Here is a 26,163-nt window from a genome sequence, read left to right as displayed (position 1 = left end):
TCTATAAATTTCAGATGTGATAGTGGCATAAGACGAGAAGAAGAAGCATTGCAAAAATTCAATGTACTCAAAGCATTTCATGTGAAAATCTGCTGGAAGTTTGGAGGGGATGATGTGGTTAACTGGGCAGGCAGAAATGTAAACTTGTAAACAAAATCTTGATGTATGATCACTGAAGTTTGGTTATCAATAAAGTTACTTCACCAGCAAATATGAAAATCAACCCACCAACACAATGGAGCATTCCTTTACAAAAGCAGCTACTGTTCAACCATCAGGCATTCAGAAGAATGAATATTGTGATCCAGAATAAATGCTATCACCTCAGAAAATATTTGCAAATTGCAGATGCACAGTTTATGCATGAGAATGCAGCTGAGTACCAAATGATTATTTAAAGACTCATTGTACATGGCACTCCAAAAAGGACAAATAATACACCTGAAACATTACAAGTCTGACCATTGCCTTGAAATTGTAGAAGAGATGAAATGTTGACTAGTATCCTCCTCATTGTTATCCAGAAACTTTGATCGGGCTTCCTTTAACACAGCAGCAGGGTTTCTTAGCTTTATCTGAAGAAATAAAATAAGGCTCTTATTTGCAGCAATTACATTGTTTGTTTTTAAATCATTCATTCCTCGGTAGCCAAATAATTTTGTAGATTTTAGTTAATGAAAAGATGAGATGCTGCAGCTTTTATATAATAGCTTTAAAAGGAGTGAGAATGATCATAAGTTTTGTTTAAATAAGACCCACAGAATTATCATAATACATACAACTTTAAGAACATTTTAATTGAGTGCCCAAACCAGTAAATGTCATGTGTAAAGTCCAGGTCACAGCGTGTGTCCTGAAGCTAAGTCCTAATGCAGGGTCTCTACCTGAAATATTGAGGTTCCCCCCCCCCCATCACCCACACCTCCACGGTGCTGTCTGACCCATTGAATTCCTCCGGTAATTTGCCCTTTGCTCCAGATTACAGCATCTACAATGTCTTATGCCTCACTGCGTTCATACTTACTGTACAATAACAATTTATTCAGCAGAAAAAATAAACAACGTAACTGACAATGAGAAAGTTAGAGAATTAATTTCAAATGATAAAATTCAAAGTTTGCTGAGGAAGGTCAACTTAGATTGATTCTGCTTGAGATCAGTGAATGAAAGGCTGAAGGATTACAAAGTGATAATGTCTTGTGAGTTGGCATTCTTGGTAATCATAAAAGCAAACTGTGTGCAGTTCAGCTATAGCGCTACAGGCTACAAATTATAAATACAGAGCAATAATGCTGTCAAAGTAATAGCACCAGCAGTTAATTCATACAATTATGGTGAAAAATAGAGCGACTCAGATTTTAGCAGCAAAGAAACCAAAACAAAAATCAAAGATTAGAAATAAATTTGGACCCCATTTTAAAAAATCTAAATCCATATAATATGACCATCAATGCACAATGAGCATAATATGCAATTGGGTAGGAAGGCCAGAAAAATAATCTGACAAAAAGCACCTTCCAGAAACGAGCCTTTAAAGAGATTGCAAAATTGTTGATTTTTAAAAGGACAAAATATTTTGCAGACTTCAGCAAAGGAACATTCAACTTTCAGATATTGGCAAAAAATAAAGGAGTGAAAAATTCCATAAAGGAGAAGGTATGAAATAGCACAAAAGTGTAAAGAGAAGAAAAATATATTTGTGAGCAAATACTGTGCATTTAATAGTTTAATGTTCATTATTAAATAATTCAACTTAATACTTGTTCCATTGTTAACAATATTCAAAACCATTGTGCTGTATGTTTGTAATAGGTTTCTGATTAAATATTTCCTGACCTGGTCGATGATGAGACAAGGGATACTGGCATCAATTAATTTTCATTTTCCACATGCTTCAGAAATGTCTCAGTAAAATTAGCCCTGTGCTGCTTTATTTCAGTAAATTAAGTGGACTGAACAAGATCCTCCCATGCTTGTCTTAAAAAGTACATGAAAGTGTGTGTATGTTCAAACATACACCCATAAAACATACCTGTGGCATTGGATAGAGAGTAGGATGAATAGCATTTTCTCGGCCAAAATCTATCAGTTTTCCACATTTTGGGACATCATCAATCCACACACCATCATAGAGTTGGCCTTTCTCAAAGAAGAAAAACTTTCCTGATCCATGTTTCTTTCCATTTTTCCAGACACCTTCATAGCGATTTTCATTAGCTAAATCAAAACAGGACTACTAAATTATATACATACTACAAGATTAAATAACCAATATATTTTATCCCACTGGTATCTCTTAGAATATCTACATCCTTCAATGTTGATATATGCAAATTTCTTGAAATATTGGTGACAAACTGTCAATTTTGAAGCATTGCATGCCATTTGTGGCATCTTCAACTTGTTCTATCTGCAATGGGTCCATGGCAGTGTTTGGCCATCAAAAATCTTATGCGTTGGGGGATCTACATTTATGAATATTTATGCTGAACAACGCAGTGGTAGTTCTGTTTTAGTCAGGCTGCATTATCACACTGCAAGTAAATCGGCATCACTTCAAAACCACTAATCAATAAGCTGAAAACAAAAATGAGAATTTTAATTATAGCAACCAGCAAAAAAGGGAAAACCGGTAAATTTCCTCTTGATTTACTCAGGTTGTTGAACTTTAAATTATTTAATGCTTATCATTGTCCAGTTGTAATATATGTTATTAATACTGTATATTGCTTATCATAAAAAAGATAGTATTGTAGATTTTTGTGATACAAGTCCTGTAACACTTTAAAGGCACTTTATAAATCTTTATTGGATACAAGTTTTATTTTTTTCACACGACAGACTATCATATTTTCCTAGCTTCGCACTCGCACACTGCGACAATCCAGGTGTATTATAATAGTACGTCAACTGTAAAAGGGGGGGACTTTTGTAAGTTCTGACTGTATGTACTGAAGGATTTGTCGATGGGCCTGGACTTCCTGTGTCACCTTAAAAGAGTGACCGTGGAGTACTCTGGCGTGGTGTGGTCGCAAAAGCCAGACTCCACATGCGGTCTCTCCACCCTAAATGTGGGGGATTGGGAATTTATCAGAGCTGAGACAAAATGGCTACTCAAAGCAAACATCATTAAGCATAGTGACAACCCATGGAGACCCCAGGTGGTAGTCGTGAAAGGGGAAGAAAAGTCCAGGCTAGTGATCAACTATAGCCAAACAATTAATCATTTTACGCTCCTGGACACATACTCCCTCCCTCGAATTTCAGACATGTGTAGTACCGGGTCTATTTGACCTGAAAGCTGCATACCATCAGTTACAGTTCCGTTCCGAGAACCGCCCCTACACAACATTTGAGGCAGACAGATGGCTCTATCAATTCCGGAGGGTCCCTTTTGGTATCACCAATGGGGTCTCAGTTTTCCAGAGACTGATGGACAAAATGGAGGGTCCCTTTTGGAATCACCAATGGGGTCTCAATCTTCCAGAGACATGGACAAAATGGTCGATGAGTACGGATTGAAGGTCACCTTCCCTTATCTCGACAACATCACCATCTGTGGACACTCTCTGGAAGACCATGTCACCAACTCCAGAGGTTTCTCTACATGGCAAAGGCCCTGAACCTCGCATACAACTCCAGTAATTGCGTTTTCCAGACGAAATGTCTGGTGATCCTGGGCTATGTGGTGGATAATGGCATCACTGACCCTGACCCAAATCGAATGCGCCCCGTTAGACCTCCCAATCCCGAGGATCATGAAAGCTTTAAGGAAGTCCCTGGGTTTCTTCTCCTACTACACCCAGTAAGTCCCTCACTATGTGGATAAGGTCCGCCCACGCTTAAAGTCCACCTCTCCCATTGTCGGCGGAAGATCAGGCAACTTTCAACTATATTCTGAGCTATATCACAGAGTCACCATGCATGCGGTGGACAAGAATGCACCCTTCCACATAGAAAACCGATGCCTCTGATGTAACTCTGGCCACTACCCTTAACCAGGCGGGAAGGCCAGTTGCCTTTTTCTCCCGCATCTACAAGGCCACGAACTTTGGAACCTATCTGTGGAGAAAGCGGCTCAAGCCATTGTAGAGGCCATAAGGCACTGGAGGCATTACCTGGCCAGCAGAAAATTTACACTGCTCACCGACCAGAGATCGGTGGTATTTATGTTTAATAATGGAAAAAAAGGGCAAAATAAAGAATGATAAGATTGCTAGGTGGAGGATCGAACTCTCTACCTATAATTACAACATAGCATTCAGGCCAGGTACTCTCAATGAACCTCCAGATGCCCTGTCAAGAGGAAGCTGTACCTCTGCACACACTGGCCAGTTGCGGTCGAGCACAATGAGCTTTGCCACCCAGGAACAGGCATCACCCGCATGGCTCATTTCATCAAGGTACGCAACCTGCCTTGCTCCATTGAGGACATCAGGGAAATGACCAGGTCCTGCCAGGTCTGTGCAGAGTGCAAGCCGCACTTCTACCGCCCCGACAAAGTGCACCTGATAACCCCTTCGAATGACTTAGTGTCGATTTCAAGGGTCCCCTCCCTTCCACCAACAGAAACATGTACCTTCTCAATGTCATCAATGAGTATTCACGTTTTCTGTTTGCCGTCCCTTGCCCAGACACAAACACCACCATGGTCATCAGGACCTTGCACTCGATTTTCACCCTGTTCGGGTATCCCAGCTATATCCATAGCGACCGGGACTCATCATTTATGAGCGAAGAACTACGCCAGTGCCTGCTCATGAGAGGCATTGCCTCAAGCAGGTCGACAAGCTACAATCCCCAGGGGAACAGACAAGCTGAAAAAGAGAAAGCGACTGTATGGAAGGTCATGAAATTGGCTCTCTGGTCCAAAGGCCTTCCAGACTCACACTGGCAAGAAGTCCTACCCATGGCGCTCCATTCCATAAGGTCGCACCTCTGCATGATGACCAACACAACTTCTCACGAGCTTATATTTACTTTCTAGAGGAAATCCACGACTGGGACTACTCTCCCGGTTTGGCTAATGGCAGCAGGGCTAGTCCTGCTGAGAAAGCACATGACGAAGAGCAAGACAGACCCCCCTAATCAAGAGGGTGCACCTGCTGCATGCCAACCCAATGTATGCCTAAGTGGCATACCCTGATGGCTGAGAGGACACCATCTTGATCAAAGACCTGGCACTCACCGGAACTGAGGATCCAATGCTTCAAGTGTGCCAGGAACTACGGAGTACCCCACAGAGTCCCGAAGAGCACTGCTTAGGAAGTGGACCAATCCACCCCACGACCTGAGCCAGATCCTAAAGACCCACTGACCCTGTACCACAGGGGGTCCAGGAAGCCCAAAGTCCTCCAGTACTGCGGCGTTCGACCAGAATTACCAGACCACTGACAGCCCTAACTTGTGAATATTTGTAAAGTATTCATTTTTTTAATGGCTCAATTCTGAAGGAAGGGGTGATGGCAGTGAACTGGAATTTACTGTCTATGTATTATTCAGATGGATGGCTCCACCCTCACCTACCTCAATATAAACCCTAGTTTTCCTGCCTTACCTCAGATTCACCCGAGGACTATTGTGTCTACCGGCCATTGATTGTAAGCTATTAAATTGTGTTTGTACACCTCACTTGTCTCTGAGTGCATTCAGTCATGTTACACTGGGTTGATCTGGCAAATCTGGGGATTATATAGTCATAGTATAAGTGTGCACATTTTCTCTTCTTCAACTTTGAAGATTTGTCCAAAGTCAACGACAATGAAATCTCTAGTAATCAAGACTCTGTGGAATGAGGACCAGGCTAGAAAAGCTCTTAACCCCTAACTCTTTGCCTGCATTGCCTGCTGCTTTCTCACTTGTCCAGATTAAAGTCACAGGTTTGGAGGGCCCCCAAAACAAGAACACAAAACACTCACTGTTGGCATAACCGTTGGATCATTTTAAGACTGATAGACCAGAGAGAACTTTTTAGCAAGAGAACTGGTCTGATCCAAAACCAAAACTGCAGCACTGAGTGAAAATCATCAGGAGAATGAAAAGCAAATGACAGAGAATGATTGTGGCTGGATATGTTCCTGGAGCAATATTTATGAAAAGCATAGGGAGGCAACAGTTGGCTGTGCCATCAAGATTAAAATTCTTGGCCATTCAACAATTCCCCTAATGAAATTAATAATAGGTTCACAACTCCCATTGAAGGATGAAAAAAAAACTTGTGTTTCCACAAGAACAATGAAATCAAGGTCAAATTCCATGAGGATCTCAGCTACAGCCAAATCAGTGCGCTTGGCGGAGAATCTCATCTGGTCCCTTAACACCTGCTCCATAGCCAAGAAAGCCCAGCAGTGCCTCTACTTCCTGCGAAGGCTGCAGAAAGCTCATCTCCCACCCTCCATTCTCACTACATTCTACAGAGGAGGTATTGAGAGCATTCCCATTCAGACCATAAGACCCTTCAGAGGATAGTGAAGTCAGCAAGGAAGATCACTGGGGGCTCTCTTCCTACCATGACAAACACCTACGACACACAATGCATGCAAAAAGCAATAACCATTGTGAAGGACTTCACACACCTCTCATATAAACTTTTCTCCCTTATGTCATCTGGTAAGAGGTGCCGTAGCATCCGATGCCATAGGTGCTCTGTGATTAGTAAGGTATTACTTAAAGTGGTATGTGAGCAGACCCCAACAATGAAGACGCTGTTTACATCCGGTACCGCACGGATGGCAGTCTCTTCAATCTGAGGCGCCTGCAAGCTCACACCAAGACACAAGAGAAACTTGTCCGTGAACTACTCTTTGCAGATGATGCCGCTTTAGTTGCCCATTCAGAGCCAGCTCTTCAGCGCTTGACGTCCTGCTTTGCGGAAACTGCCAAAATGTTTGGCCTGGAAGTCAGCCTGAAGAAAACTGAGGTCCTCCATCAGCCAGCTCCCCACCATGACTACCAGCCCCCCCACATCTCCATCGGGCACACAAAACTCAAAACGGTCAACCAGTTTACCTATCTCGGCTGCACCATTTCATCAGATGCAAGGATCGACAATGAGATAGACAACAGACTCGCCAAGGCAAATAGCGCCTTTGGAAGACTACACAAAAGAGTCTGGAAAAACAACCAACTGAAAAACCTCACAAAGATAAGCGTATACAGAGCCGTTGTCATACCCACACTCCTGTTCGGCTCCGAATCATGGGTCCTCTACCGGCACCACCTACGGCTCCTAGAACGCTTCCACCAGCGTTGTCTCCGCTCCATCCTCAACATCCATTGGAGCGCTCACACCCCTAACGTCGAGGTACTCGAGATGGCAGAGGTCGACAGCATCGAGTCCACGCTGCTGAAGATCCAGCTGCGCTGGATGGGTCACGTCTCCAGAATGGAGGACCATCGCCTTCCCAAGATCGTATTATATGGCGAGCTCTCCACTGGCCACCGTGACAGAGGTGCACCAAAGAAAAGGTACAAGGACTGCCTAAAGAAATCTCTTGGTGCCTGCCACATTGACCACCGCCAGTGGGCTGATAACGCCTCAAACCGTGCATCTTGGCGCCTCACAGTTTGGCGGGCAGCAGCCTCCTTTGAAGAAGACCGCAGAGCCCACCTCACTGACAAAAGGCAAAGGAGGAAAAACCCAACACCCAACCCCAACCAACCAATTTTCCCTTGCAACCGCTGCAATCGTGTCTGCCTGTCCCGCATCGGACTGGTCAGCCACAAACGAGCCTGCAGCTGACGTGGACTTTTTACCCCCTCCATAAATCTTCGTCCGCGAAGCCAAGCCAAAGAAAGAATGTGAGCAGATATAGATGAGCTCTAGATTTGATTAGCAGAACTTTTTCTTAATCCAAACTTTAAAATAAAATTACATTCAAGCTACAATTTTGTTGTTCATTTGAGAAAATTAGTCTTAAATAATCCAAGTATCTTGTAAAAGACTACTCACCAAGACGGAGCATTCCTTGACCATTGGGCAAGTCATTAGACCATTCACCTTCATATGTAGAACAATCAACATAGTACATTCTGCCCCAGCCATCTCTCTTGCCAGAATACCAATGGCCTTCATAAACATCATCATCTGAGTAAAAGTTGATTCCCAAGCCCTACAAATATTTTTTTTTAAATCAAAGAACAAAGTGAAAATGATAATCATTATGTAAGAAAATATTAATGGTACCCTTGAAGGTCCAATAAAACTTTAGGGTTTCAAAATAAAAAAAATGAAACAAAAAGCCACACCTTATACAATAAAACATCTGTAATCCATAATTTAAACAACTGGAAAACCTCACACAACCCGCAAACAAAAGTCTAGAACAATAAATATTTTTTTAAAAACAAGATAAAAATTAAAATAAAAGTTTAAAATTGTAAAAGTCAATATTCTTTGAAGATGGGAACAAATATTCAGCCAGCAGAGTGTTTTGGTCATGCTTTGCTCATATCAGCTGTTTGAATAAAGTTGTGTTTGAATAAAATGGCATCACCCAGGATGAAGAGCAGGTTGAATCCACACACCGTTGGGTAACTTTCTTAAAATATCTCCTTATCTGAGCTGTTACTTACTAAGCTAGCAGTAATAACCATAGACAATGGTACCTTCAAAAACAATTTTTATTAATTAGTAATAACATAACATTTCTTTCTTAACGTCATTATGCTCAAATATATGTGTGTGTGTTAAACCTAAACTATTATAGTTTAAGCTTGATTCTGAAGAGATGATTTAAAAGTTCAGTCTCAGAAAGTTTTTGTGTTGAAACTCAAAGCCTTTACTGCTGTTCAAAAGCAATTATGGAATAAGTGTGAGATTTCTTTAAATTCTTGCTCAAAAACAATTCTTTTGAAACATTGTCAACAGACCTCTTTAAAATTCTCAAATATCTGTAGAGTTGTGTTCAGAGCAATGTTTCTTCATACAAATGATTTTTTCTCTCTTAATCTGGAGGTTTTGGAATGTGTGTTCCATACGATGAATCTGTCCTCCTTTCAAAGAGACAGTGAAGTGGCTATTTTCTTTCATGATGATTTCATAAACCCAGGCAAGGGCTGAACTAAGTAACCATATAAAAATGTTTGCTTCAAATGCAAGATTACTTTTGCTTTCTTAATCAAAAATTACCATTTCCATGGACATAACAAGGCTGTCCTCTTAAAAAGACAGTAAGAAGTGGTCTTCCTCATTCAAAAGCCACTTATTCTGTGTTCTCCTTTGACCAGGAGTGACATGTAACAGTAGCTTTTCTGATTACTCTATCTTCAATCCTGTCTTAATTACAGGATGGCAAATAATCTCTGGTTTCAAAATGCCTCTCATTCAGTAATATATTCTTCAAAATTTCTCATCACATGACATGACACCATTTCTGTCTTTGAAGTTCATAATGCCTTCTTCAAAAGTATGAATCATGAGTCAACAGGCTCTGGCCTGTCTGCACAGGTAATTGAATCAAGAACTTAATTATTTGAACAGCTGCCATCTGTCAGCACTCTAACTTCTTAGCTTCAATTCTAAAAACATAGATAATCAACAGATGGTCTCTTATTTGATCAGCAATCCTTCTTGAATACTTCATGTTACGGCTGTTTACATAGCTTCCACTGACCAATGGATTTATAGACAAATGGTCTCAGAGATCTGCCAGCTTCCCCTTAAAAAGACTCTCTGAGTACAATTGTGTTTTTGTAAAATGTAAATGTATGTATATGTCCCTCCAGCCCACTTCTTCCCTTACTAAGAAATATAATATAGAATTTTATATACTTGAAGATTAATATTAGCACAAATCTGTCACACCATTTTGTAAGAGTCTTTATTAGTATATTGTAAAGTATATTGGTAAGGCTTTATCTATAAACTTGGAGGGTTAATTATCTATAATGTTATTGTTCACCTTTCGGGTGGCTCCATGGAGGGAGAGGAACAACAGATGCAGCAACGGTCAAATATTTTCAAAGAGTATGACTGAAAATAAAGTAAAATACTTTAAGGTTTATATATTTATGCAAGTGAAGTTTGTTCAGTGCAAGTACAATACAGTATTTTAAACTGTTATTCTTAATGCTGGTGCATTAGTTAGGTATTCTAAGAGTGAGTCTCAAGCAACCAGAAACTCACTAATCCAGCATCTTCCAATCCCCATAGGTGCCAGATACCAAGGGTTTTATTGTATTTCAAATAATTTTCACACAAGATGCAAGAATTATATTTAGAGGCTAATGTTGGCAATTTAGGGCACCTGATTTAATAGAATGGGATAACACTGGTTTCAAATACATGGTAAATAATCCATTGGAGACAAAATTGTTACACCACTCAGAAATAGATAAATATAACAATGAAATATGGATCTTTACCAGATCGACTTGAAGTAGTCAACTCTAATGGATAATTAAAATCAAAAAGAATCACAAAATTAATACCAGAAAATACAAAAATGCAAGACCAGACCACTCAGCACTTCATGAAAATCATGGCCCTGTGGTGATGCACATCCGCATGGTGAACCGGCCCCACTTGTATCGCCACATGGCGGGGCACCATGGGGAAATGGCGTCGTCAGAGGTTTCTCTCCAGCATCCCTTCTTGCGCGCACCCTGGGCAGCGATTATGATGTCTCCATGCACCAGGTGACTGAGCTCATGCTGTCCTTTTGGGGCGTGCTGAATTTGAATAAAAATTGTCGTTAACGACCCTCAGCGTGGTGGCTATGTTTCTTCCACTGCTCACACCACCACAGTGGTGACCCTGACGAGCCCAGACGATTTTCTGGACTCAAAACACCAAGGATTCAGCAGAGGTTAACACTGTCTCCATCAAGCTTCCCCCCATTTTGGACCCACTGACCAAGAACATGGTTTGGCAGAAGGAAGCACAATTTCAACTCCGCAACATCTCCTCAGATACCACAATGTTCTATCATGTCGTGAGTGCTCTGGACCAAGATACGGCAGCGAGGGTGGACGACATCATCCACCACCCCCAGGCTACGGGCAAGTACACCACCCTCAAAGACCTGCTGCTTGGAACTTTAGGGCTAGCTCCCCAGCAACGGGCTTCCAGGCTCCTTCACCTAGATGGGCTTGGGGACCGTAGTCCATCGGCACTGATGGACAAAATGCTGACCCTGGCAGAAGACCACAAGCCTTGTTTTCTCTTCTGCCAGATATTCCTGGATCAGATGGCAGAGGACATCCAGCTGCTCCTCACAGATGAAGACTTCATGAACCCGAGGAGAGCAGCAGCCCGTGTGGATGCCCTCTAGCACACGAAGTGGGAGAACGAGGCAGCCCTCAACCAGGTGGCACGATCAGAAGCCAGTCAACCGCAAGCTGCTCCCAAGACCAAGCAAGAGGAGGGCCAGTCCACCTGGCGTTTCTACCACCAGCGCTGGGGAGCGCAAGCCCGAAAGTGCCACCAGCCTTGCGGGTTTCAGGGAAACTGCCGATGATCGCTGCGACATCTGTCCACACAAACAGCCTCCTTCATGTGACGGACAGATCCATCGGCCGCCAATTCCTGGTGGACACAGAGGCTGAGCTCAGCATCCTTCCCCCCACAGCATTAGCGGCTCGCACCCGATCTCGAGGTCCAATCCTGCGGGCGGCCAACGGCTCCACCATCAGGATCTACGGCACCCGCAGGGCACAGATCCAGATTGGGAAGAAGTTCCACTGGAAGTTCATCCTAGCCTCTGAGGGCACCGCTCTGTTAGGGGCCGACTTACTCAGAGCTCACGACCTGCTGGTTGACATGAAGGGCAAAAGGCTGGTCAACGCCCGAATGTTCCACTCCACCCGACTGGACACAGCAGAAGCCTACAGGCCCGAAATCGCCACCAGGGACGAGTTCGACAAGATCTTCCACAAATTCCCCGCCATCATAGAGCCACGGTTCAATACCACCCTGCCCCAGCATGGGGTCTTCCACCACATCGCCACACAGGGCCCCCCACTGCATGCTGGACCCAGGCAGCTGCCTCCCAAGAAGCTCCATGAGGCAAAGGAGGAGTTCTCCAGACTCCAGGAACTGGGAATCATCCAGCGCTCGGACAGTGCCTGGGCATCGCCGCTACATATGGTCCCGAAATCATCCGGGGGCTGGAGACCGTGCGGGGACTACCGATGGTTGAATGACCCAACCACCCCTGACAGGTATCTGATGCCCCACATAGAGGACTTCTCTGTCAACCTCCATGTTGCATGGGTCTTCTCCAAAGTGGACCTTGTTCGGGGATACCATCAGATCCTGGTGCATCCAGACGACGTTGGTAAAAAGGCCATTATCACCCCTTTCAGCCTCTTTGAGTTCCTGCGTATGCCCTTCAGTCTAAAGAACGCGGCCCAAACGTTCCAGCACTTCATGGATGTGGTTGAAAAAGACCTGGACTTTGTATTCATTTACCTGGATGATATTCTCATTGCCAGTTGCAACCGCGATGAACACAAAGCCCATCTCTGCACACTCTTTGCCCGGCTGGTGGACGCAACCAAATGAGTCAGCAAGGAGTCCCTCCACTTCCTGGGGCACACCATTTCGGCGGTTGGGGCCATGCTGGTGCTGGAGAAGGTAGAGGCTGTTCAACGATCCCCAAACCCTCCACCCTGAAAGGCCTCCAAAAGTTCACGGGGCTGGTGAACTTTTACCATTGTTTCATCCCCGGAGCTGAGTGCACCATGCGCCGATTGTTCACACTCATGGCCACCAAAGAAAAGACTTTATCATGGTCAGAGGAGGCGGACAGGACTTACATCATGACAAAGGAGGCTCTAGCCAGCACCACGCTGCTAGTGCACCTGCAGCTGGAGGTGCACACGGCACTCTCCATGGACACCTCAGCTGTAGCAATGAGGAGGGTTCTGGAACAGTGGCTCGATGGACATTGGCACCCACTGGCATTTTTCAGCAAGCAGCTGCTCCCTCCGGAGCACAAATACAGCGCCTTCGACCGAGAGCTCCTGGCACTGTATTTGGCCAACCATCATTTCTGCTACTTCCTCGAGGGCAGGCCGTTCACAGCCTTCACGGATCACAAGCCCCTCACTCAAGCACTGGCGATGGCCAAGGATCCGTGGTCCACCAGACAGCAGTGCCACCTTTCGTACGTGTCTGAGTTCAGGACTGACATCCGACACAGTGGCGGATGCGCTCTCCCGTCCAGCCATCAGCACTCTCGTGCCCGGCCTGAATTAAGAGCAACTGGCTCAGACACAGAGGAATGATGCAGAGACACAGGCCTTGCGGACCGCCATCTCGAGCCTCAAATTCAAGGATGTCCGGGTGCCCAGCAGCCCGGACACATTGCTCTGTGACATCTCAACAGGCACGCTGCGCCTGGTGGTCCTGCTGCAATGGAGGGCGAAGGTCTTCAGTCTGATCCACGACCTTGCTCACCCAGCAGTAAAGACAACTGTGCGGATGGTCGTGGAGCGGTTTGTGTGGCATGGGCTGAAGAAGGTGGCGGTGGAACTGGCCAGGAACTGTACCAGGTACCAGACTTCCAAGGTCCAGCGACACACGCGAGCCCCCATTCAGAACTTCGACCCGGCGGTTCGCAGATACCAACACATCCACATTGATGTCTTCGGGCCCCTGCCAGTGTCCAAGGAGGCTCGTTACCTCTTCACAGTGGTGGATTGGGCCACAAGGAGGCCGGAGGCCGTCCTGATTAAGGAGGACTCCGCGGAGACGTGCGCCAGGACTCTGGTCAGCCATTGGATCATCCATTTCGAAGTCCCAGTGCACATCACTAGTGACAGAGGGGTGCAGTTCATGTCTGTCTATGGCGTAGCTCCTGGGGGGTCAAGCTCCACCACACCACAGCATACCACCTGCAGTCCAACGGGTTGGTGGAGAGGTTCCACAGGCACCTGAAGACATCGCTTATGGCCAGGCTCTGCAGATCAGTCTGGGCGGATGAACTACCCTGTGTCCTCCTTGGGATTAGGACAGCACCAAAGGAGGACCTGCAGGCTTCAGCAGCGGAGATGGTCTATGGCGCACCGCTTTCCCTGCCAGGTGAGTTTTTCGGCCCACACCTTGACACAACTGCCACCGACAAAAACCTGCTGGCGGACCTACGCAGGCAACTGGCCTCCCTAGCTCCCCCACCCCCAGCACCTGGCCGTTTCATCTCCCCAAAGAGCTCGACTCGGCCCAGTTCATTTTCGTGCGGAGGGGACCACAAGGTGCACCACTACAGCGACCATACAAAGTCTTGCACCAGTCCGGCGGAACCTTCACCCTGGACGTTGGGGGGAAGAGAGACACTTTTTACGGTGGACTGCCTTAAGGCGGCCCATCTGGACTTATCACAGCCAGTGCAGACGGCTGCGCCCAAGCGCCAGGGCTGGCAGCCAAAGCGACAGGACACATAGCTGGTTCTGGGGGGGGGGTGGGGGGGAGGGGGTTGTGTAATGGCGCACATCCTCATGGCGAACTGGCCCTGCTTGTATCGCCACGTGGCGGGCCAGCCATGGGAAAATGGCATCATCAGAGGTTTCTCTCTGACTCCAGCATCCCTGGGCAGTGATTACGATGTCATAATGTACCAGGTGACTGAGCTCATGCTGCCTTTATAGGGATGCGCTGAATTTGAATAAAAACAGTGGTTAATGACCCTCAACGGGGTGGCTGTGTTTCTTCCACTGCTCACACCACCACATTTCATCCTTTCCATCAGTGCCACCTTTCTACACTAACCCTGATACTTTAAATATACAAAAAAATTGATCTCTCCCTTGAATACATTCAGTGTTAGTGTCTGCCCAGCTCTTGGATGGATAATTTTTCTAAAAATTATTCACCAGGTGAAGAAGTTTATTGTTATCTCAGTCTTCAATTGCCAATGTGTCCCTTTAGAACTGAATATGGTTCATTGATTTTTCTCAGAGGAACATATGCCCAAAGTGCCTATAATCTCCAACAGATAAACACCCTATCCCAGGAATCAATCTGGTGACATCGGTTGCATTCTCTCTATCATAAGGATATGTACCCAATACCTTGGGAAAAACATCTGCTTCTGTATTGAAATATCCTGCAAGAAAGGCCAACATTCCATCTTCTTAATTACTTGCTGAATCAGGACACAAATTTTTAGTCATTTATTTACAAAGACACCGAACGTCCCTTGAGCACCAAAACCTTTCAATTTGAATTAACAACATTAAAAAAAACTCCATTGTTTCTCCCCCCCCCCCAACCAAAATGAATGATCTTAAATTTTAACACACAATTACACTGGACAAAAGGTTTGCTTCCTGAAAAAAAATTGGGAATTAGGATAGACAACTTCAAGCGGGACACAAATATAATTTCAGATTTGCTATATCACGTAGGAAGTTGGAGAAACATTAAATTAACCTTTATTGAATTTAGCATGATCACATAATGATATTGACACATTGAGTTAGTTCAACTGGCCCAAAAATATTGTGCCGCTGTTTTTCATTTGTACTCAGCATCTGATGCCTCATGTCAGTATCCAACAATAGTCAGCCAGCATTGATACGAATATAAGAAATGTGATTATGGCTGATCTGATGTTAGGCTCATTTCCACCTACCTGCTTGTAATATGTGGATTGCGGAGAATCATACAGCCTCCCTGTGTGGAACATTGTGGATGGTAGAGGATCACATGAAACCTAGTTGGAAGTTACATCACCTGCCAATCAAAGTTGGACTTCGGCCACCCATTGGTGCACACCTTTCCATTTGCTCATTTAAATGATTCAGCATCACCATTGGCCAGAAGCCCAGCTCAGAACAGTATAAACTCCAGTTATGTTCCCTCCCTCAGTCCTGACTACAAATGCTGCTCCACGTCAAGCTACTTAACTGTGGACATCGCTAGAGGAGTCATTGGTAAGGTGTGGACTACATTTAGAGGTGTGTGTGTGTGTGTGTGTGTGTGTGTGTGTGTGTGTGTGTGTGTGTGTGTGTGTGTGAGAGAGAGTGCAAGCAGTGGTATAAATTAATCATACCGGTGGACTCCTGGAGGCTTTTCACTGTATGTAGCTTGCTGAAACGCCTGCTGGCCTTTACTTTTTTGAGCAGAGGTGTCGCCCTGTGTCTATTATCTCTTGCCCGAACTGGCATTTGACCAAGTTGATGGTCAGCCAAACTCACTGAGGCGGGTGCATAACTGCCTTATGTGGGCCGCATGTTCTTGGTGGTTGCAGCTGGCTATCAGAATGTTGTCCAAGTAAATGAATGCAAACTTGAGATCCCGGCCCACCACATCCATCAGCCTCTGGAATGTCTGAGCCATGTTTATAAGTCCGAAAGGCATTCTCAGGAACTCAAACAAATTGAAGAGTGTGATGATGGCAGTTTTACCAATGTCCTCCAGGTGGACCGGGATTTGGTGATAGCCCCTTATGAGGTCGACCTTGGAGAATATCTGTGCCCCCTTTTCACAGTGAAGTCTGGTCTGTGGGACACTAGATACCTGATGGCGTGGTGGCCTTGTTGCGGTAGCGATAATCCCCATACTGTCTCCATCCTCCTGCTGCCTTCGGTACCACGTCTGGGGGGGATGCTCAGGGACTGTCTGACTACTGCACCATCCTTAGGTATTCCATCTTCTGGAACTCCCCCTTAGCGAGGTTGAGTTTTTCAGGGGGGAGGTAACATGCCCTGGCGTGTAGGGGGAGACCCAAGGATGTGGTGCCATGCCCCATGTTTTGGTTCTGTTGAGGTAAATTGTGGTACCATAATGGAGGGAATTCTGCCAGGATACATGGAAAATCGTTATCATCAGCAATGATGGAATGGAGGTGGAGGTGGAGGCCAGTCAGCTTGGCCTCTCCTGGGGGAAGGTCTGGAAAGTCCTGGCCTGCACTAACCGCCACCCTTTTAGGTCCACGAACAATGAGCCCTGAGAAAGTCTGTTCCCAGTAGAGATTGCAGCACTGCTGCCCGGATGACCGTCCATGTGAACCAGCCGTTCACCAGCGGGATGGTGCGGGGGCCAATGGTTCAGATGTTGGAATTGTTTATGGCCCTGAGGGCTGGGCCTGGTTATCTGTTGCAGGTGTCAGGACACTGATCTCGGCCCAGTATCAACTAGGAACCGTTACCCCAATAAGGAGTCCCACATGTGGAGAAGGCTGACTCGTTGGCCAGCCACCACAGCCACTAGTGACGGTCAGCCATGGCGCTTCCTTGAAATGTGCAGGGAGGGCGGCATCAACGGTCCTCCGAATGCCACCATTGGTGATAGAAATAGTACTATTCAACTAGGGGGTGGTCCATTAGCCTGCAGGTTATCTGTGGTGATCCAGTCGTCTGCTGTGCTTGAGGCCTTGCGACTTGGTCTACTACGATACTGGAGTCTCTCTTCACTCCCCAGAGGATAGAGAATGTCCACTGAGCTGCAACCTTCTGTGGTCGCTGAAGTCCTCCTCAGCAAGCAGCAGTTGGATATCCTCCGTAATCACTCCAGGACAATCTGCTCGAAGAGCAGGCAAGGCTTGTAGCCATTGGTTAATGCTAATATGTCAATCATGAGACCAGAAGGTGGCCTGTCCCCCAAATCATCCACGTGCAGCAGATAGGCCATGAGCTCATGTTTCGAGATCTCAAAAGTGTGGGTTAATAGCTCTTTGATAGCCACATATTTGCCTTGGTCCGGAGGCTGACAGAGGAAATCAACGCCCTGGGTGTGTCCTAGTTGAACAAGCTCATCACATAATATTACAGGTACACAATCCTTTATCCAGACATCTAAAATCCAGAAAGCTCCAAAAACTGGCATTTTTTTCCTGGTGCTGGTACAGCAGAGGGAGAGGGAGAGGAACAGCAGCACAGCTAGGTTGGGCGGCGGGAGGGCGGGGTGGGGGAGAGAAACAGCAGCGTGTCTCAGGTGGGGGGGAAGAGACGGCAGCATGACTTGGGTGGACAAGGGGGAGGGAGAGACGCCAGCGCAATTTGGGTGGGGTTAAATCTGGGGTAGCTGGCTTTTGTTCTGAAATCAAGAAAAATCCGAAATTCAGAACACACAGTCCACCAAGGGTTCCGGATAAAGGATTGTGTACTTGTACCTCGTGGCATTGGCTGTGATCTGACGAATCTTGAACTAGGCCTCAGCCTGCTTGAACCACACCAGCGGCTGCAAAGTCCAGAACGTTGACAGTTTCAGTGAAACTGCATGGAGAGTTGCTTGTTCCTCCATCATCAAGTCCAAAGCCCCATTTGGACGGGTCGGGGTCACCAATGTAGAGTATGCTACATCAGAGTATGAAAGCAATACACTGACATGAGTTGAGTACAGTCGATACTAGCTTTATTGATGATTCGCCCTGCCTTGTATAGGCCTGAAGGGCCTGGTGGTTTCACTGCTTCCAGTGAAAGTGACGTCACCGGCTTTCCAGCCGTAGATAGGCTGGCGTTCCCGCTGGTACTCGCTGTTTCCCACCATGCAGCTGGCAGCTCATGAAGAAAGCTGATTTAGTCGTCATGGCACTTGCTGGATCGCCATGTTCGGATGCCATCTTGAGTGTTGGAATGCCACAGGCTGCCATAATATAGCTATTAAGTAGTATGAGTGATAAAGTATCACTTGTCATTCTCCCCTATGTACAATAAATTTACCTTTGATTGTGACACATGTGTACAGATTCGTCTCTCTGTGAACCCACTGAAACTGATACATTCCCAACATAACAATGCCTTTTCCTCATATTCCTTAATTTCCTTACTATGTAGAAATTTATCCAACCTTGATCTTAAATATATTTACTGAGGTCACTTCTACTGCTTCAATGGGCAGGGAATTCTATAGATTCACTACCCTCTCTGTGAAATGCAGTTCCTGCTCATCATCTCCATCTTAAATTTACTACCCTGAATCTTGAAGCTATATCCCTTAGTTCTTGTCTCTCCTACCAATGGAAACAACTTACCGACTTCAATCTTATCTATGCTTTTCATAATTTTATATTTTTCTATAAGATCCCCTCTCAGACTTCTAAATTTCAGCATGTACCATCCCAGATGTCTCAATCTCTCCTTGTTCATCCCTGGAATCAACCTGGTGAACCCAGTACATCCTTCCTCAAATAAGGGGACTAGTACTGCACACAGTCTCACCAGTACCTTATACACTTGCAGCATATGCTCTCTATTCCTAAATTCAATCCCTCTTGCAATGAAGGACAATATTCCATTTGTGTTCTTGATCACCTGCTAAATGGATTCCAGTTGCCCTCATGCTGCTTTTCCATTATTGCAATGTCCTGGTGAAACCTTTCACCATGTTTGTCACTGGCTGCACCAAGATCAGTGGGGAAGACGTCCAAGTGCAAATACAGAGAATGATTTTCAATGACATGTTGCACTTTATAGTTTTGCCTGCTTGAAGCAGGTTGTCAATCAGCTGGATGTAGTTTGATGCTCTGTCGTTGCCAAGAAAATTCTTAACAACATCTTTAAATGCCTTTCATGCATGCCCAGGCCAAAGATATTTGCAGCACCTCCACTGAATGCATGCCCAGGCATGCTTGGACTGACCACAACAGCTTGCTTTGTGGGCAATATACTGGTAGACTTAAAATATGACAGGAAATCACAAAAATAGGTTATAGCCTTTTTTTTTAAATGGAGCGTGATAGGAAATATTAAGGTGATTTTTGTGATCAGAAGCCCAAAATCCATAAAATATACCCAGAAGTGTTCAGGAAGCAAAATCTTTATTGTCCAGTGTGATATGCACATGCCACATCTTCACACATTCATATAGCTTTAGAAATGTTACACTTGGTTCCTCATCCAGTCATTGATGTCCATTATGGCAGCTGGGGCACGCTACTTGTCATGGTCTCAAAATTCAAAATGACCTATTTATTCTTACACCATTTTGAGTTTTTTTTTTAAATCAATTTTCAATTTACCCCTTAAGGGAAGGCCTCTAGGAGTCCAAATACATAAAACAGGTAAAAAAGGTAAAGATTTCATTATTGTCAGATAATACAACATTTAGAATGTAACATACATGAAATGCTTTAAATTTTGTCTACCATTCACCCAAACTTATTTTGATAGTTACAGTCTTAAAAAAGATTTGTAATCATGCAATTTCCATTTCATAAATCCAGGTTGATTCTGCTCAATCTATTTAATTAAATGTCATACTGTCACTTATAATAGGTTTTAGCATTAACCTAATAGTGACTTCAGTTTCACTGATCTTCAATTCACTATTTTTGTCTCTCAATCCTCCTAAAAATTGGGTGTATATTTCCCAATGTCCAAATTATGAGGACACAGTTTTAAAATCTTCATAGCCAATTCAGAATCAGAATCAGAATTTCATGAACATGTCATGAAATTTGTTGTTTTGTGGCAGTATTACTGTACAAACATTGCTATAAATTACATTTTTTTTTAAAATAGTGCAAAGAAGAGAAAATGAGGTAGCATCTGTGTTTCATTGTCCATTCTGAAATCTGGTGGCAGAGGGGAAGAAGCTAATTCTGGTTATTCTTCAAGCTCATACAAGTTCTTCCTGATGGAAGTGTGAATAGGGCATAGCCTGGGTGGTGAGGGTCCTTGAGGATAGAGGCTGCTTTCTTAAAGCACTGCCTCTTGTAGATGTCCTCAATGGAGTGGAGACTGAAGCAATGGTGCCACTGGCCAAGTTCATAACTCTCTCTAATCTTTTCTTGTCCCATGCATTGGCACTTCCATACTAGATAGTGATGCAACCAGTCAGAATGATCTCCACAGTAACACCTGTAGCAATTTGCAAGAGTCTTTAATGACATATCAAATCTCCTCAAACTCCTCATCAAAGATAGCCACTGGCAAGCCTTCATCATGATTGCATCAACAAGGAAGCCCGAGGATCGATCTTCAGAGATGTTGACACTCAAGAAAAGTTCTTAACCCTTTCCACTTCTGACCCCCTCAATGAGGATTTTATTCTCCTAATTTCCTCCTTCTGAAGACCACAATCAGTTCCTTAGCTTTGCTAATGTCAAGTGCAAGGTTGATGTTGTTACAGCTCTCAACTAGCTGATTTCTTTCACTCCTGTACGCTTCCTCATTGCCATCTCTGATTCTACTGACAACAATGGTGTCATCAGCAAATTTATAGACGGCATTTGAATTGTGTCAAGCCACACAGTCGTGTGTAGAATGAGTAAAACAGTGGGCTAAGCATGCATCCTTGAGGTGTGCTTGTGTTGATCATCAGTGAAGACATATCTGATTCCTACTGACTGTGGTCTTCCATTGAGGACATCAAAGATCTAGTTGCAGGAAAGGGGCAGAGGCCCAGATTTTAGAGCTTGTTGACAAGTGCTGAGGGTATGACAGTATAATTGTTTTTAAAATCAAGGATAATAGGATAATGGTCATCATCAAATCAATTGCTTTCAGTCCCATTTCTATCTTATTATAAAGCTAATTTTTTCAGCTCATTTTCTCCACACCTGTTATTCTCCACCATTTCTCAGAGGTTTATACATTTTCTCTTGTGAAGACTGTTAGAAAATTCTTGATTGATTTCTCTACCATTTCATTATTTCCCAATAGAATTTCTCCTGTCTATCTCAGTGTACAAGGGACTCACATTAACTTCTGTTAATTTTTTTTCCCCCTCACATCTATTGATGCGTTTACTTGTTGTTTTAATATTTCTTTGTTAAATTGCTCACTTTTTACTTTCCCTTATCATTAGACACTATTCGTGCCAATGATGTGCTTTACAAAACAATTAACTGATACTTAAATCATAAAATAATTCTGTGCTCACATGTCTTTTCCCATTTTTCCATTCGCCTGAATATACTTTCCTATATTCTCCACTGACTGGATCTGGTAAACTGTAGGTTCCAAAGCCATTTCTTTTTCCATATTGCCAGTCACCATCGTAAATAGCTCCATTAGATTTCCACTTCTGTGTTCCCTTTCCTATTTACATTAAAATATAAAGAATAAGAAATTATTTAAAATTTAGGAATTTTTTGTTTCTTTTGCAATTTATAAACTAAACTTCAATATTCAGCTGTTGTTACATCTTCTTCCTATAATCCACCTTTGATTCATTTATGTTATTACAGGTACACAATCTTTTATCCAGACATCTAAAATTCAGAAAGCTCCAAAATCCGGCAAGTGGGGACCGGCGGTCGGGGGAGATTGCTGGGTGGTCGGGGGAGGCGGATGAGGGACTGGCGGTTGGGGGAGGCAGCCGAGGGACCGGAAGGGGTTGGGGGTGGATATGACAGAACAATTCAGGTGGGGTTTCCGAAATCCGGAAAATTTCAAAATTCAGAACACACTGTCCCCCAAGGGTACAAGATAAAGGATTGTGTACCTGTACAGTGCCATATCTCCAAGCTCTCTGAACATACTGAAATTCATAGCTCTGTCCCATCATACCCAAATATAACATTTAGTATCTCTTCCAACTATGCATTATGAAAACAGCATTTATGGCTGCCGTCTGCAAGTTTCCTTCTGTTTGCAGTATTACGAGCTCCCGTTTTAGTAAAATGGGATGATCACTGTAAAGGTAAGTACAGACATGAGGGACTGAATGGTCACAGTTAACATTTAACATTTCACACAAGCACTACAAAAATCACAGTTCAGCGATAATTCTATACATTGGAAGAACTGAGGGAAGGCTTTTCACAGTCTGTTCCAGAATTTGATAAATTTAAGACCAGTGATTTTGAAAGGGAGAACCATTCTTTTTTTTAATTTTTTAATTTTTCACACTATGAACCATATTAATCAAAATACACACAAACATTTCCCTCTTGAATATACACAGTGTCATTTTCTCCCCTTTTTTCCCCCTCCCTTCCCTCCCTCCTTCCCACCCCCCTCCAAACCCATTAAACCTTCAACATATACAATACAATAAACCCATTAAACAATGTCATCAAACAATGAACATAAACAAGAAAATTGTGCCATCTACTTTTACACACTGGATCAGTTCATTTTGTCTTCTTCTCATTCTATCATTTTAGGGGGTGGAGGTCCACAGTAGGCCCTCTCTGTTGTGATCCATGTACGGTCCCCAAATTTGTTCAAATAATGAGACTTTATTTTTTAAATTATATGTTATTTTTTCCAATGGAATACATTTATTCATTTCCATGTACCATTGCTGTACTCTCAGGCTCTCTTCTGATTTCCAAGTTGACATTAAACATTTTTTTGCTACAGCTAAGGCTATCATAATAAATCTTTTTTGCACTTCATCCAGTTTGAGGCCTAATTCTTTACTTCTTATATTACTTAGAAGAAAGATCTCTGGATTTTTTGGTATGTTGCTTTTTGTGATTTTATTTAATACCTGATTTAGATCTTCCCAAAACATTTTCACTTTCTCACATGCCCAAATTGTATGTACTGTTGTTCCCGTTTCCTTCTTACAGCTAAAACATCTATCTGATAATGTTGGATCCCATTTATTTAACTTTTGGGGCGTGATATATAGCCTGTGTAACCAATTATATTGTATCATGTATGACCTCATATTTATTATATTTCTCATAGTTCCAGAGCATAACTTTTCCCATATTTCAGTTTTTATCTTTATGTTTAGGTCTTTTTCACACTTTTGTTTGGGTTTACCCCCTCCATAAATCTTCGTCCGCGAAGCCAAGCCAAAGAAAGAAAGAAATAGCTTATTTCATCATTTTCTTTCTCTTGCAGCTTGATGTACATGTTTGTTATAAATCTTTGAATTATCATTCTGTCTGTAATCACATATTCAAAGCTGCTTCTTTCTGGTAATCTCAGTCTGCTTTCCAATTTGTCCTTTAAGTAGGTTTTCAGTTGATGATATGCAAACATGAGATATTCCATATTTGTACTTCATTTGTTCAAACGATAATAAATTATTTCCCAAAAAACAATTTTCTATTCTTTTAATTCCTTTTCTCTCCCATTCTCTAAAGGAAAGGTTATTTATTGTGAAAGGGATTAGTTGATTTTGCGTCAATAATAATTTTGGTAGTTGGTAATTTGTTTTTTTCCTTTCTACGTGAATCTTCTTCCAAATATTGAGTAAATGGTGCAGTACTGGTGAACTTCTATATTGCACCAGTTTTTCATCCCACTTATAAAGTATATGCTCTGGTACCTTCTCCCCTATTTTATCTAGCTCTATCTTGGTCAAATCTGGCTTTTCCCTTGTTTGATAAAAATCTGATAGATATCTTAATTGTGCTGTTCTATAATTATTTTTAAAATTTGGTAGCTGCAAACCACGTTGTTTGTACCATTCTGTTAATTTATCTAGCACTATCCTCGGTTTCCCCCTTTCCATAAGAATTTCCTTATTATTCTCTTTAGTTCATTGAAGAATTTCTCTGTTAAGGGAATTGGTAACGATTGAAATAGGTTTTGTATCCTTTTTTTTTTTAAAACTTTATTTATTCCTTCAAAAAACAAATAGTACATGACATATACAACAATTAACCATAAATATGAACGTTATTTTTTATATATATAAAAAAAAGAAATCCCCCCTTCAGCCAACTCTCCTAAGGAGAGCCATAAAGAAAGAAAAAAATTAAAAAATATAATATACATATTAAGATCTAATCAATGTAAATATTCTGAATATAACAACCACTTATTAATAAAAAAAATTATAATTATCACACGAAATATGTAATTTTTTCAATTATTAAACAATATATCATCTCATTATGCCATCTATTAATATCAATCATATTTGTATCTTTCCACGTACTAGCAATACATTTTTTCGCTACAGATAAAGCTAAATATACAAAAGCAAGCTGAAACTTATCTAATCCCAAGCCTTTCAGAGGTTGCAAACTACCCAATTAAAATACTGTCGGATCTAAACGTATTTTAATCTTATACAGGTATTCTAAAAACAATTGAATTTTCTTCCAAAAAGATTGTGTGTGTGTGTATATACACACACACATGACCAAACAGCATGAAAAAAAGTTCCAACCATATTACCACATCTAAAACACAAGTCTGATTCATGAAAACCATATTTTTAATTTTTCAGGTGTTTAACTATAATTTTTTTTACATCAATTATACTTATCATTGCATAACATGCATTTATCAATCTAGTTACACTATCACAACAGATATCTAACCAATCATCTTCGGAAAAAATAAAACCAATATCCGCTTCCCATCTACTTTTAGATCTATCCCAACCCTTTTTATCCATACCATCCTGTAATATTTGATATAGATAGATGAAATATAACCCTTCTCTGGTACCTTCATAAGAAAAGTATCAAATTTAGTCATTTCAGGTAAAATCATATCTCTACCAAACATACATTTTACCAAAGATCAAATTTGATAATAGAGAAACAACATCTGATTAAAAGATAAAAATTTACCCTCTTTAAAACAATCTTCCAAATTTTTCATATCTTTAAATCTCCAATGCAATAAACTTCGATTATGTATTGAAAAAGAAGTAAGTTGATTATTATACAACGGAGTCAAAGCTGATAATTTACCCCGAGAGCCTATCATTTTATTTTTCTTCATCCATAACTTCATTAAATGTTTTAGTATAGGCACATTATATTGTTGTAATAAATTTATATTCCATCTAAACAAAAATTAATGTATTTCAAATTCAGAAATATTTGCCATCTCAATTTTGGCCCAACTAGGAGACTGTACCAAATCCATCAATGAACTAATAAATTTAAGTTGGGCTGCTTCATAATAATTTTGAAAATGTGGTAAATGTAATCCCCCTAACTCATATTTCCAAGTTAATTTATTCAAAGCTACTCTCGAAAATTTACCTCTCCATAAAAACTCCCTAACCATTTTATTCGTCTCAAAAGAAAATATTATCAAGTAAACACAGAATAGATTGAAACAAATATTGTATACGCGGAAAAATATTCATCTTAATTGTATTTATCCTACCCGTTAAATTAATAGGTAAATCTTTCCATTTAATCAAATCAGTTTTAATTTTTTTATTAACGGAACATAATTTAATTTATATAAAGATTGATAATTAACATTCAAAATTATATCCAAATACTTAATTCGATCAGTCCATTTCAAATTAATAATATTCTTATAAACTGAATAATCTCCTTCACTTACCAGTAATATTTCACTTTTTTCCCCCAATTAACTTTATATCCAGAAAGACATCCA

At 42.3% G+C, this 26,163-nt stretch overlaps 1 protein-coding gene across 3 annotated transcripts in view; it reads right to left on the bottom strand.

Moving 5' to 3' along the window:
• Window positions 1-332: 332 nt before the first annotated feature.
• Window positions 333-26,163, bottom strand: part of morn3 (MORN repeat containing 3) — a 39,302-nt gene continuing 13,471 nt past the window's right edge. For 2 of the 3 annotated variants that reach the window (XM_069933291.1, XM_069933290.1), the window contains exons 2-5: window positions 21,770-21,927; window positions 7,952-8,111; window positions 2,033-2,217; window positions 333-575 (exon numbers count right to left, since the gene is read on the bottom strand). In XM_069933291.1, coding sequence (XP_069789392.1) covers window positions 450-575; window positions 2,033-2,217; window positions 7,952-8,111; window positions 21,770-21,927 — 629 coding nt within the window. In that variant the 3' untranslated portion in view covers window positions 333-449. Of the gene's footprint in view, window positions 576-2,032; window positions 2,218-7,951; window positions 8,112-9,902; window positions 9,974-21,769; window positions 21,928-26,163 lie in introns of all 3 variants that reach the window. The other variant, XR_011356271.1, reaches the window with a different exon arrangement.

The sequence above is a fragment of the Narcine bancroftii genome, chromosome 4, assembly GCF_036971445.1.
Source record: "Narcine bancroftii isolate sNarBan1 chromosome 4, sNarBan1.hap1, whole genome shotgun sequence".
Classification (NCBI taxonomy): Eukaryota; Metazoa; Chordata; class Chondrichthyes; order Torpediniformes; family Narcinidae; genus Narcine; species Narcine bancroftii.
The sequence above is the reverse complement of the archived record's forward strand: the minus strand, read 5'-3'. Positions and strand labels throughout refer to the sequence as shown.